Source organism: Puma concolor, chromosome B3, assembly GCF_028749965.1.
Source record: "Puma concolor isolate L17-30 chromosome B3, mPumCon1.1.hap2, whole genome shotgun sequence".
NCBI classification, from domain to species: Eukaryota; Metazoa; Chordata; class Mammalia; order Carnivora; family Felidae; genus Puma; species Puma concolor.
Window position 1 is genome coordinate 129879453 of NC_141672.1, and position 14571 is coordinate 129894023.

Here is a 14571-nt window from a genome sequence, read left to right on the forward strand (position 1 = left end):
GAAGACCTAGCAGCATGGGCCATCATTCCCACATGGAAGTAGACGGTGGGGTCCCCACCCCTGTTCACTCATGGCTGGGCACACTGCCCTTACCCCTCCTCCCCAAGCTTCTCACTTCCCCATGCACAATCCAGCCTCTGTGCCATTCATCCTGGCTTTTTTTTTTTTTAAGTTTATTTATTTTGAGAAAGAGAAGAGAGAGAAAGTGCGCAAGCATGAGCAGGGGAGGGGCAGAGAGAGAGAATCCCAAGCAGGCTCCACACTGCCAGCACAGAGCCTGAAGTGGGGGTTGAACTTACGAACCGAGAGATCGTGACCCAAGCCGAAATCAAGAGTTAGATGCCCAACTGACTGAACCACCCAGGTGCCCCCATCCTGCCATTTTTGAGGACATCCTCTCTACACCCAGCATCTGGGGACATTTGGGTTTGCACTGCTATTCCCACCCTACCACACTTCCCACCCACCTTGGCGGGCTACATAGGAAGGATCCCAAGACCAATCTTCGTGTGATCCAGGGTCAAGGATGCAAATAGCAGGACTCCTCGGTATATGGAATCCAGCTTTCACCTTTGGAAGCAAATGGGAAAAGTCTCAGGGCCAGGCCCCAGGTCCACCCACTGGATAGTCCAAGAGGGCAAGGAAGCCAATCAGCAGAGCCATGTGAGACTGGGGGACAGAGAACATGGCCTGGGAAGTTGGCACGTCCTTGGTTCTCCGGTGACTAGATGGTGGGTGAAGAGCCCCCAGGAGGAGCCCTGCGCCTGGTTCTTCTGTGAGTGATGGCGGCCTCGGGCCAGGCGCCTCAAGGACTTTCTGAGGGAGGTTTCATGGCTGTCCGGTAACTCTGGGCTTGGTGTCTTCCAGGGAAATTGAAAGAATGGAGCCTCATCTTGTACGGCACAGCGGAGCACCCATACAACACTTTCATTTCCCATCAGTCTCGCTCTCGGATGCTGGAGCTTTCGACCCCGGAGCTGGAGCCACCCAAGGCCGCTCTGTCACCGCCCCAGGCCGAGGTTCCTGAGGACGAAGAAGACTACACAGGTAATGAACCCGAAGCCGAGGGAGATGGCAAACCTCAGCGAGTTTTGGTTTTCCACTGTTGGCTCTTAAAACGTGGGGCTATACCTGGCAAAGGCGGGGATTGTGATGGTAGGTCTTCCTCCCTTCCTGGAAGTTGTAATAATGATGGCAATTTACACCCACACAGCTCCTTCCACCCACGGCTCTCCTAATATCTTACAGACCAGTAAGTATGCTTCGAACCAGTAAGTATTCTCCAACCTTACAAGGCTGGGAAACAGAAGGTTCTATATGCCCAACCAGAACTGGGACTTGCCTCCTGGTTAATGAGCCCCCTCCTGGGGCACCCACTTATTTCAGAGTCCCTCGTCTCATGCCTCAACCTCCTGACCCTCTCAAATCCATCCACTTTCTGTCCCTATGGCCAGAATGTGGGAAGGACGAGGGTCGAAATGGGCCCAGAAAGGTTGGGTTGAATGAGCATAGCCAGATAGCCAGGAGAGGAACTTACAGTGCTGGTCTTGACTGGCCTTGAGAGCTGGGATGAAGACTCCAGGAGAGAGTCTTAGCTCTGAATGTCAGTAGATAACTGATGCCACTGGAAGGAACTTAAGAATCTCACAGGAGAGGCACCTGGGTGGCTCCGTCGGTTGAGCATCCGACTCTTGATCTTAGCTCAGGTCTTGATCTCAGGGTCATGAGTTCAAGCCATGCATTGGTGTGGAGCCTACTTAAACAACAACAACAAAGAAATCTCACAGAAAGTAAAGATGCCTCGTGCAAATGCTTCTTCTCCAGACATACCATTGCTGGGAGGTGGGAGGTGCCCCTGGCTCTGGACCTCCAGCGCCCGCGCCCGCGTGGAGGCAGCAGCCTGGAGAGGGCTTTCGGCATATCTAGCCTCTGGGCTGGGCGCAGTCATGATTAGCACATTAGGTAGAAAGCTGTTCCTTTCCCTCTGCACCAACCCACAGTGATTTGTGAGAAGCTGAGTGTTTCTGGTTGGGCATATTTTGCTTAGCTAAATATTACAGCTGTTTGATAAATGATGGGTGATATCTAAGGATATTGATGTTTTGAATTATCTAATAGCTTCTGAAAAAAGAAAAGTAACAAAATGGAGAATTCCACTGATACATATCAAGCATAAATTACGGTTGATTCCATTTTAAATTTCTTCTACCATTCCTTTAAAATGGAGCATTGAATTATGTATGGATTAATCTGCTCTGTTTCCACCTGCGATTTATAAATGATGGCAAGATTCAGTAATTATTAATAAAGGACTGATTTTTTTTTCCTTAAAATCTGCTACTGACTCTACCCTTACACTGTCCTGGAATCTCACAATATGACTGCCCTGTAGCCCAAGTCACTTAGTCTTTCCCAAGTATGGCCTAGATGGATAGAGGATGTCTCTGTGGGAATGGAAAGTGTTCCTGACTCTCGGGGAAGGTCCCTACAATCTTGGGGCAAGTGGGATGGGCAGGCCAGTAACAGCAGGTAGAGACAGAGATGGGGAGAGAGCAAGAGTGGGGTGATGTGGAGGGCAATGGGAGAGGAGGGGAAAAGGAGGAGGAGGAGCGGGGGAGGAGGAAGCAGCCATGTTAGATTCCATAGTCAAGGGGCGCCTGGGTGGCTCAGTGGGTTAAGTGTCCGACTCTCAGCTTCAGCTTAGATCATGATCTCACAATTTCATGATTTCAAGCCCCTCATTGGGCTGTGTGCTCACAGTGCAGAGTCTGCTTGGGATTCTCTCTGTCTCTCCCTCTCTCTCTACCCCTCCCCCACTCGTGTTGTCTCTGCCTGTCTCAAATAAATAAACTTAAAAAAGATCTTTTTTAATATATAAAAAATAAAAAAGATTCCACTTTCAAGGGCTTGTCCATGCCTCTTCCAGAAGCTCAGTCACAGATAAGCCTCAGGGCAGAAACTCAGGGAAAGAGACAGGGTGGAGGGAAGGGTGATTTTGAGGTAGGCCCATGATTATTATCAGCTTTCTGCAGTTTTAGCACAGAGGTGCAGCAGGTTGAAGCAGGGATTTTCCGGGGTGGTTATACTAGGAAGAAGGTTCTTAAGAATTTGGAGAACTGGCATGGGCAGAGGTGCACAGGGGTGATGAGTGCAGCCTGGTGGTACTCCACCTGGGCCCTGTGCGCCAGAGAGCAGTTACCGTGTCAGGAAGGGGTAGAGAGGTCTGATGGAACAGTGGTCCCAGGGGTCAGCAGCAGGGGGCACAGGACAGCACTGCGTCCAAGGTAGTGGTGGAGTCTGGGGTCCCCAAAGTAAAAGAGTATGTGGAAATCCAACTTAGAGAAGAGGGCTTGGAGATCAGGAGGCTGGTGAGTCCAGCAGGAAGTGGGGGGCAGTAGCCACATGGGCTGGGTGAGGTACCAGGGAAACTGGGGGCGATGGCCTACCTGCTGGGACAGAGCCTCCTGGTGGCTGAGGAGCAGCGGGAGGTCCCTGGAGAGCAAGCACCAGACATGGCAGAGAGCAAGGCTGCCCCAGTGACCCACCTAGGATGCTTGGTTGAAGAGCAGGCCCAGGGCTGGGCCCCACCTCAGAGGTGGATTCAGCAGGTCTGGGGATGCTCAGTGGCTGTCCTGGGTGACTCCAGGTAGTGTGATGATGATGGCAGGACATAGGGTGGTGCTCAGGCTGCTATGAGAGAGTGGCCTCCAGGGAAGGACAGAATGTCATGAGGATGAAGGGAAGCTAAGGTCAGTGCAGGACAGTGTGGTCAGCCCCACGGGACTGAGGGAAGCCAAGAGCCCATGCAGCCTTTGCCTGGATGCATTCCAGGACAGCTCAACAGGCACAGGGGAATTGATTCGCAGGACACGTGGCATGCCCAGTGCAGGACATTGTCAGGTCATGGACTTTGGGCACATTAGCACTCACCCAGCAGAATAGAGCCATCAGGGAAGAGATCAGACCTGCAGTGAAAGTGGTCTGTTATTCTCTTCCGTACCTCTCGTCTGCAGTCAGCCACCTTTGTCCCTGCCACCCCACTTCATGTCTGCTGGTGTGCCAGTGACATGCCAGCACACTCTTCCTGGACAGCATGAACGGCAGGGGAAAGATCGTGATACTTAGGCAGTCCTAAGTATCTAAGCGTCTTCAGAAACTGGTCTAAGCGTCTTATGACAAAGGCCATTGAGAATTCCCAAGTTGCTTTCTAACATTTGTTTGTGGGGATTTTTTTAAGTTAATTTATTTATTTTGAGAGAGAGAGAGAGAGAGAGAGAGGAAGAGAGAGAGAGAGAGAGAGAGAGCACTTGCAAGCATACAAGCAGGGGAGAGGCAGGGGCGGGGTGGGGGGGAGAGAGAGAATACCAAGCAGGCTCTGCAGATGCTTACCCAACTGAGCCACCCAGGTGCCCCTGTTTGTGGGTTGTTGTTTTTTTAATCCTGGATTTTCTCCACAAAAGATTTAAGGTAGAGATTTCAAATAAGCCTGTGTCATTGTAACACCCAGTAGGTGGGAGTTGGCAGACTGTCAGCACATGAATCACACTCCCCCTTGTATCTGGAACCTTGGGAAATGACACAGGATGGCAGTGGGTCTTTGAAGAATTTTCATGCTAATTGAGGAAAGAGGAAAAACAAATACAAATGGCAACAAAAATAACATATGCTTACCCAGAGAATGTGTTACAGCTGTACCAGAAAACACACACACACACACACACACACACACACACACAAAATCTTAGGAGTGATGGAGTAAGCAGGATAAGTGGTAAATCTACCAACCAGGTAGATTTAATCCAAGAACAATTCATCGAGAGGCGAATTTTGACATTGGGCTTTTGGAGACAACTCAAGTAGACAGCTGTAGGAGAGGTGCTTACAGACGCTCATCTAAGCGTCCTGCCTTGGACAGTATCTTACCACACTCTTCACTGGGGCCGGACACGGCTGGTTAGCCAGATGCCCTGATGAGGTTTTGCTGTTACTGTTAGGGGGACCCCAGCCTTGTGTGGAGCTCCCTTGGGGTTATTAACTAACTTCTCCACCACAAAGAGGCCCCAGGAGGGAGGAGGAAGGTGAAGTCCACATGCCGTGAACCAGGCCTTCTCCCAAGGCTATCCCTCTCTTGGTACGTCCTAGACTGTTCTGTTTGTGGATGGTGAGGTTACCTGCACTTTCCCAATTTCCACCCATATTTCTTTCATCCATTCTCCTACCCTTCAGCTTCTCAGCAAATATTTAGTTGGCACCTGCCCTATGCCAGACACCTTTCTAGGTGCTGGGAATATAGCAATAAACACCCTAGTCCAGATCCAGCCTCTTGAAGCTTCTGTCTCCCGTGCTGGGAGAGAGTAGGGAAATTGGTCTGTCTCTTCCCTGTCCCCCCCCCAAACCTCCTTAAGATTAAAGAAACTGTTTACTTAATCAAGTAAGACAGACCTCCTGCCTCCATTGGCCTTGGGGAGAAACCACTACAGAAGGCAGATGGTCCTCATGGTGGTGTATCCTGAGGCCCCCACGGCTCGGGCTGGGTGGAAGGTCAGAGCCCAGTGGCCAAACTCATAGGTGTCTTCTGCGCAGTGGGTAATTGAAAAACAACGTGCCAGGAAGCAAGGATTTGCTTGGAAATCTGGAAATGGCCCGGAATGAGGTGGACAAGAATCAAATCAAATGAGAACTGACTGCAAAATAGCCTGACAGTCTGGAGCTGGGGAAGGGGGCGGGGTGAGGGTAGCCTCCATGATAAGCTTTGTGCATGTCAGGCCGTGCACTAGAACTCTACCCGCAACAGAGCCCTCCCCAGCCCAGACCAGTGTATTCCCAGGGACAAGCTCAGCTTTGAAAGGGGTTCACAGCTGAACCCACAATGAAAACTTTGGAAATATCAACAACAGTAAACCTTCAGGGAGGGAAGCAAAATAAACTGGGTCTAACACTAGGAAGGTCCGCAGGCCCTTTAAGGACGAATGAAGAGGGCTTTGTGTACCTCAGCAAAGACCCATTGTGGGCAACAGAGAATGGGGACTTTTGTCTGTGCCTGCATCCCCATGAAATGCTGGTGGCCAGCAAATCACCTCTTCTTTGCTTCTGAACTCACTCCCCACCCCTTCCAACAACTCAAACCTTACAGAAGGCTTTTTTCTTCTAAAGACTCTAAAGCCTTTGTAATACCCCACTGGGCACCTCCCCACATGGGGCAGTTTTCTGGAACCATTGCCCAGAGTAGGAGGGTGAGGGACGAGGCGGGCAGGCGGTCCCACCATAGTGCTGGTCTTCAGCATGATGTGGTCATGTCCTTCAGGCCAGGCGAAGGGGACATCTGTGGACCTGCCCCACCCCGGCCTGAGGGCACTAGACATTTCTAACTGGGCTCATCTGTGTGGCCCACCTGCAGGGCAGACCACCTGCAAGAGTGAGGCTTGCTAGAGTCCACTGAGCTCCCTACATTTCTCTCCAACACTTTTCCAACAACACACAGGCCCCCAGAGTCAGAATTTGGGGATGGTAGGGGACTTGGAGGAGAGGGAGGGAAGCAAAAAGGTTTGCAGAGAAAGGCCCAGCCCAACCCATGCCCACCCAGGGGCAGCCCCACCCAGACCAGCTCCACCCAGGGACAGCCCCACCCAGCTCAGCCCCGCCCAGGAACAGCCCAGGCCAGCTCAGCCCCGCCCCGGGACAGCCCCACACAGCGGTCCTGGGCTTGCAGATCCATCCTATTCCCACCAGTGCATGTAGTGAATCGTCTCTCCCATCCTTTCCATGATCCTCACCGCTTGGCAGCAGTTTCCCTGATGCCTTTGATGCCCCATATTGCCTTGCTTTGTCCTTCACGTCAGGAATCTAGAGAGATGGCTGGTGCCAGCATCATGACCCTGTTGCAGAGGAATGCCCCGAAGAAGGCACCACCAGCCTCTCTCCTGGTATCTCACAGTGCTCGTCTTTTTGTGGGTCTGGGTCCCCACCTACTGCTGGCTGTTTTCCTTCTCAGGCTGCCCCATTTGAGAGCTAGGCTCAGCTCTCAGCCGTAGCCAGATTGCCATAGGGGTGGGCACTCTGTCCAGCTGAGGTCCTGCCGTCCAGCCCCAGCAGATCCACCACTCTCTAGGGAAGCTAATCCTGACCCACCTAGGCTGTGACAACCTGACTCAGGGTCTTAGGGGACTGCATTTGGTTGACAAAGCATCTCTCTGGGTGAAAGGAAATGCTTATGTCTTTAAGGTGTGTGCCATCCGGAGTGTGGTGACAAAGGCTGTGATGGCCCCAATGCAGACCAGTGCTTGAACTGTGTCCACTTCAGCCTGGGGAGTGCCAAGACCAGCAGGTAATGGGCTGGGACTTCTGATCACATGTCCTGGAGTTCCTCGGCATACCGCTAAGGTGACCTGATTCAAGCTGTCTCAGCCCCCGGCAGCCTAGTACCCTACTTATGAATCAATGTAAAACCCCAAAAAGGAAATCACATTGAGGTTTACTGCTTTGGAATTTCGTACATATTAGTAACTTCTGGTCCTCATCACAAAGTAATTCATGAAATCAGAAACTGTGTCATTGTGGTATCTGTGCTTATAAACCATTTTGTACCCATTTTGTTAAACAAAGATTGGTCAGACTGAGCATCCCAAGACTGACCACTTGGGAACTATAGACAAATGCCATGTTAGAGGCCAGCACTGTTCTGAAAGTCAGCCCTGTGGGCCGTGCCTGGAGAGCTCCCAGCCCCAGGTGTCCAGTCAGCGGTGCAACCACACAAGGTGGGACACATGGCCACCAGGGGCCCCAGCAATGGTGCAGCCATGCAGGGCTGCGGGCGTGTCTCTCCTGGTGTGCTTGAGCTCCCAGACACAGCCACACGTTCCCTGCACAGTACACAGGCAGCCAGCCTGATGCCTTTATGCATTGTCCAGTGAGTCTAACTCTCGAAGGGCACCATCGGTGACATTCTGGCAGAGCTCAAAATTCCAAAAGTCGAATACCATCATCCAGGTGCCACTGAGACTTTGAAACAAAGGATTCCTGGGTTCTTGTCCAAGTCCTGGATCCTCTCCTGGGTACTTAGGAATCTCTCAGCTGTGTTCACCAGGATGATGGGCATTAATGGTTTAACCTTCACCCCCAGGCCTTGGCTCCCTGAGAGTTTTGCTAAGCTGGGGGTGCAGAGGGGTGGCTGGGATTTGCTCCCCAGCTAGCTATCCTGCCTCAGCATGACCTGGCGGTGCTGCAGGCTCCAAGGGCCATGCAGGGCTGAGTTGCAAAGGCCCTCTGTGGCTTCTGCTCCCACAGGAAATGCGTGAACACGTGCCCTCCAGGCTACTTTGGGGACACAGCAGCGAGACGCTGTCGCCGGTGCTACAAGGGGTGTGAGACCTGCTCGGGCAGGAGCCCAACCCAGTGCCTGTCCTGCCGCCGTGGGTTCTATCACCATCAGGAGATGAACACCTGTGTGACATTCTGTCCTGCCGGATTTTATGCCGATGAAAGTAAGTGCATGTCTGTGTGCGTAGAAGTGATGAGTCAGTCCCTCTCCCCCTCCCCTCACCCCCGCTCAGGGCTGGGGTCCCTTCTCCTGGGAGAATTTTCCCAGGGAATCCAGCACCAGCTTATGGACTGGGTAGTCAAAATTGGGGGAAAGCCCCTCCTCGGAAGAACTGCTGAGCTGAAATCAGGATTCAAGTTTGGGCAGAAGGTTTTCAGTCCTCCAAAAACCCAGAGGAGCCTACTGGCCAGTGTTAATTGGGCCCAGAAGAAACGGGTTAGTCTTGGTGGCCCATTTTACAGGTAGTGACCACACCCCTAAGAGATGGGGGTGCTCTCCTGGTCTTGAGGATGGGGAAACAAAGCTGAGAGGTGGCAAAACGCTCACAGCTAGTAATGGCACAGGTGGAACTTGAACTCAGCAGTGAGTGGGGGTGCTCTCCTGGTCTTGCAGATGGGTGGGGGGATCTGGGGCTCGTGACCCATGCCAGTGTGTCACCAACTCACCTTGCCCCAGAAGAGACAAAAGACAGGGTCTGGGTTAAATTGATGGAGGATAGTCCTCAAGTTCAAAGAAGCTACTGTTTTGACATTGGCAATTTGCAGGTGGAAGCCTTCCCACAGAGGCCCTTGCCAGGCAGGGGTGTTCATTGATCCAGGCTGTGACGGCATTAGTGTTCCTCCTATGGAGAAGGAGCCAGGAAATCTTTAAAGACAAATAAAGCCATCGAATAACCAGAATCTCTTTAGAGGAAAAACAAATAGTCTTGCAAGATGTGTTTCACAGCCTTTACAAACACCTGCCCTGGGCTGCCAGCCAGACCTGCTTTCAGGGTGGAGTTTCCTTCATCCCCACCCTGCTTCCAAGACAAGAATCAGCCACCCTTACTGACCCAGCATCTCCCCTGAACACCTGCTGCTGCTGCGCGTGCACACGTGCGTGCGTGCGCGCGTGCGTGTGTGTGTGTGTCTGAGTGAGTGTGTAATACCACGTGCGGGGCCCTGAGGAGGAGGCACAGAGGGCAGCAAGCAGCCCTTAGTGTCCAGGCACAACGCCAGGTGGCGTTGATGAGATGCCAGAGGGAAAGACCAGATAATAACTTAGGGAAAAGCACATGGGAGTCATGGAGACCCAGCGTTTCCCCAGGAGGTGGGATGGGCATCGTAGATTTATTTCTTGGTGTACGTAACTGCCAAGTTTCAATAAAGTCCCCTGTGAAGGCACCAGCAGGGCTCCCAGGCCTCTTCAGGCTCCATCCTGTCACTTTCTTATATATATACATAGATATAGATAGATATAGATATAGATATAGATATAGATATAGATATAGATATAGATATAGATATAGATATAGATATATATAAAGACTGGCACCTAATTAATCTCAAGCTTGGTCAGCCAGGAACTGGCTCTAGTCCTTGTTGAAATAAACAGAAGCAGACGATGTCTCCTCTGCCAAGGGCCCACTCCAAAGCCTCAGAATGGTGTAAGGACTTTAATTTACTCCAGAAAGGAGAGGTGAGAGGCCTCTGATCCCACACCTGGGCCTGCCCTGGCTATTTTATTACTCCATCATCCCTCCTGGAAGCTGACACCGGTGACGAGCTATGCCAGCAACCCTGCTTTGAAATGCCAGAGTCCTCTTTGCCCAGATTCGATTCACATCTATTTTTCTCCTTCTCTTCTCCTCATTTTTCTCCAGGTCAGAAAAATTGCCTTAAATGCCACCCAAGCTGTAGGAAGTGTGTTGATGAACCAGAGAAATGTACTGTCTGTAAAGAAGGATTCAGGTAAAACCCTCCCTTCAAACCTGAAGAATGGCAAAGGGTTTATGCTGTTTTTCGTTTTCTTGGTTTACCAAGTTTGGGCAACTTTTTCCGAAAAGCAGAGGCCCAAAGCCTTTCAGGGTGAAGATTCTGAGTCTGTAGAAATCAGAATTCCACTTGGAGATTGATGTTTAAAATAGGAAGTTAGAAGACAGGCAAGGCAAAATCTCTATCCTTTATGCTGCACTGGGGAACTGATAAACACAGGAATCGATGCTACCGTAAAAAGCAGGGCTGGCTGCTGGAAAGGATTCTAACAGAGCTCCCGTTTTTAGGCACCAGTAACACCACCTACTCCCCCCGTGTCCCTCCTGTCCACGTGAGGGGAGGTGGGGCATTGGGAAGCCCAGCCTCCCTCCTCTCCGTCCTCTGCCTTCTCTCTCTTCTTTTCCGGCTCAGATACCTCCTTCCAGCTCTGGGAGCTTGCTGCCTGGGAATGCTCTTTAGATTCCTGGTGTTCCCTGTCCCACCAAGCTCAGTACACATCTGCTTTAAAAACCTTTTACTGGGTTAAGGATTTTTATTAGAATACTTGGGAATGTTTGTGTAGCCCATTTAATGCAACTAAATTGCATTTAATGCAAAAGCAAATATATATTACCTGTTCCTCTAAGTTACCGTTTAGAGCTTAGGAAACGTTCTATTCGAAACTACCTTCTCTGAACGTTGCCATAGTCCAGGGACTAGAGCCAGGGTCTACATGTTAAGGAAGAAATGGAAGGGTCAGTGAGAGCAGCGCTCCCCGCCCCCCGCACCCCCGCTGCAGTGTGAGCAAGGAAATTCCCAGGATTCTTGTTAAAATGCAGATCCTGGGGGTTCCTGGGTGGCTCAACCAGTTAAGCATCCCACCCTTGATTTCAGCTCAGGTCGTGATCTCACAGTTTGTGACATCGAGCCCTGCATTGGACTCTGGGCCAACAGCTCAGAGCCCGCTTGGGACTCTGTCTCCCTCTCTGCCCCTCCTCCCCAACCCTCTCTCTCACAACTAAATAAAAGCATTTTTTTAAAAAATGCAGACCCTGGTCCAGCAGCTCTGGGCAGGCTCCCAAATGATGAGATGCTGCTGGTCCAGGTGAGAACGGCCCGTGCATGGTGAGGTACCAGAGGGTCTGCAGCCCCCCCTACCCCACCCCAGCCTCCCTTCCACCCAGTTCCAGCCAGGGCTGGAGTTCACCAGTAGAGGTGGAATGCCTTTGGAGTAGGTTGTGATGAAAACCTGTAACAAGCGCTGTTCCAGGTGTTTTCACCAATATTGCCTCATTTAAATCCTCACAGCAATCTGTGACCGTGATATTACTGCTCCCATTTACTCACTGGGGAGAGAAACTGTTTCCCCAGGGAGCGTGATGTCGCTGCTTTCATGAGGTTCCCCTGAGCCCGCCCTTCTCTGCCAGCTCAGAGAGAAGAAGATCAGGAGAGAAGAGGGCCCACCGCCCAAACACCCAGGAGTCTGGGAAAAGAAAAGGAAGCAGGACCCATCAGAGTCACACATCACGCCTGCGGTCATTTAAACCCATTAGGTGGACAAGGCAGGATCAACAGTTAAAGGATGATGTGGTCAAGGAAGTAGGTCCCCAAGGGGAAAGGAGGCATTGAGCTGATGGCCACAGCAGGTGGCCTGGGATGGGCAGCTGTGATGGCACCTTTCACCTGGGCTCCCAAACCCCAGTCTGGTGACTTCAGGTGTCGGGAGCAGGGGGAGGCTCTATGGTTCCAACTCACTGTAGCCTGTTTCCCACCCCGGAAGCACCGGTGAGTCCCAGGGAGCTGGTTTTTGTGTCGTGTGGGTCCAGTGGGAGAAAGGAGGTCAGCTGCTCAGGTCAGGAATAGTGTCACAGACAGAAAATGCCTGTCAGGCAGAAGCCACACAGCCGGACGCAGCGGTTCCAGCCACCACAAGCATTCAGAGAGACACAGAAACTCGGAAAACATCGTCAGCCATAATCCACAGAAAGCTTCCTTTTATTGCCCAATATCCTTTTAAGCTGTGGCTTCAAATCATCGCTGTCACGTTAAAGCAGTGAGAGCAGCCGAGCCGCTGACGCGCAGCCATCCATCTCTTTAGGGGGATAAACGCAGGAAGGGTTCGAGGGGGAACATCAGTTATCGAAGACTTGATTTAACTGCCAGTCTCGGTGGCCCCGGAGCCATGATGAGGAGGAGCTCTGGGCGGGCAGCCACCATCGATGAGAAGAGGCTTTCGGACCCACCGACCTCTCCCCACTAAACGCAGGATCTTGCAGACACACTTTCCGTGTGTCTAGTGGCAGACAGCTTACAACATGTGCCTCCAACGCTGTAATCTTGCACACGGAAGCAATCACCGTAGCAGACACACCCCTGTGTGCCAGATACCATTGCAGTGATTCACTAGTATTTGCTCACTGAGTCCTCAAAACAACCTTACAATGCGGGAGCCGTGATTGTCCCAGCGGACAGGAAAGGAGACAGGTGCAGAGAGGTTAGCCGGCTGGCCTGGGACCAGGGTTGCACAGCTAGGAAGTGCCAGAGGCAGGATCCTGGAGTGGGCAGTCCAGCCCCAGAGACCACTCTAGAATCCACACACTCGGCTGCATGGGCAAGAGAGGTGAGGGCAGGCGCCCACCAGGTGAGACAGGAAGGCAGGAACCACGTCAGGCAGGGCATGTGAGGCTCCAGGAGTGAATTTTATTTCAAGGTCATTGTGAAGCACCGAAGGTTTCAAGCAAGGCAGAGGCAGCAGTGGGTCCAGCTTTTGGGATCTGTCCTGCCACTGCCACCCCAGCTCACACATCATAAATGTTAACACTTTGCTGAAGGCTTGGGCCAGCCAGCCTGCCACCAGGGGTAACCTACACGTGCTCCATTTCTCCTCTTGAGGTTTGGTTTCGAGTTTGATTAATGTCAATGAAAAGAAGTCATCACAGCCCAAGAGAGCCTGAGAACTTGGCCTCCTGCACCAGGACCAAGTCCACAGGGATCTGAGGATGAAGCCTGGGGCTGCTGGCCACCTGGGCACAGAGGCTTTGCTCCCAGGGCCAGGGCATCCCTTCCTGGGGCCCTCCAGCTGGCCGCAGGACTCCTTTTCCTGCTTTCATTAGCTTGGAACCTCAAGTGACACAAAGAGCAACTTCCTTTGCCTTTCATGAAAGGCGATTAAGGGCAAATCATAATTTAAAAAAAATTTTTTTTATGTTTATTTATTTTTGAGAGATAGAGAGGGAGCGTAAGCAGGGGAGGGGCAGAGAGAAGGAGACACAGAGTCCAAAGCAGGCTCCAGGCTCTGAGCTGTCAGCACAGAGCCCGATGTGGGGCTCGAACCCACAAACTGTGAGATCATGACCTGAACCAAAGGACGCTCAACTGACTGAGCCACCCAGGCACCCCAGGGGCAAATCATAATTTGATTAGAATTTTGAAAGAGATATGAAAACATGGCTTTTTTTTTTTTTCCAACAGCTTTGCACGGGGCAGCTGCATTCCAGACTGTGAGCCGGGCACCTACTTTGATTCTGAGCTGATCAAATGTGGGGAGTGCCATCACAGCTGCCAAACCTGCGTGGGTGAGTTCATCGCCTGCAGAGGCGTTGGCTTCATGATGCCAGACACTTGGAACCTGGGTCACTGACTGTAGGCTAATGGTCTTGAAGCTCAGGAAGGCCGGGGGGGGGTGGGTAGGGAGCAAGGGGAGGGAGTGTGGGATTCATGGGGAACAGACTTTCATGGGGAACAGACTTTCAGTCTGGGAAGATGAAAAAGTTTTGGAGATGGGTGGGTGGTTGCATGACCGTGTGAATATATATCTTTTTAATTTTTAAAATGTTTATTCATTTTTGAGAGAGAGAGACAGAGACAGAGCGTGAGCAGGGAAGGGCAAAGAGAGAGGGAGACCCAGAATCTGAAGCAGGCTCCAGGCTCTAAGCTGTCAGCACAGAGCCTGAATCAGGGCTCGAACTCGTGAGCTGAGCCGTGAGATCATGACCTGAGCCAAAGTCGAATGCTTAAACCGACTGAGCCACCCAGGCGCCCCCTGTATTTTAATGCCCCTGAACCGGACACTTAAAACTGGTTATACGGTCCATTTTATGTGATGTTCCTTTCATCACAATTTTACAAATTCAAAATAAGGAAAAACCATAAGGCCTCACTTTCCATGAGCAGTCTGGGCTTCCCTGCATTAGAAGCGCAGCCAGGCAGCGGATGCTGTCAGCTGCGTAGGGAAGCTAATCGCTCCCGCGGAAAAGGCACTGCCTGAGACACAAGCTATAAAGATGCAGAGAGACGGGGGCT

The 14571-nt window shown here is 51.7% G+C and overlaps 1 protein-coding gene across 2 annotated transcripts in view; it reads left to right on the forward strand.

Moving 5' to 3' along the window:
- Positions 1 to 14571, forward strand: part of PCSK6 (proprotein convertase subtilisin/kexin type 6) — a 193076-nt gene that overhangs the window by 166003 nt on the left and 12502 nt on the right. The window contains exons 14-19 of one of the 2 annotated variants that reach the window (XM_086711391.1): positions 868 to 1047; positions 1214 to 1252; positions 7222 to 7324; positions 8284 to 8480; positions 10179 to 10266; positions 13741 to 13844. In XM_086711391.1, the coding sequence (XP_086567517.1) occupies positions 868 to 1047; positions 1214 to 1252; positions 7222 to 7324; positions 8284 to 8480; positions 10179 to 10266; positions 13741 to 13844 (711 nt within the window). The remainder of the gene's footprint in view (positions 1 to 867; positions 1048 to 1213; positions 1253 to 7221; positions 7325 to 8283; positions 8481 to 10178; positions 10267 to 13740; positions 13845 to 14571) is intronic. The other variant, XM_086711393.1, reaches the window with a different exon arrangement.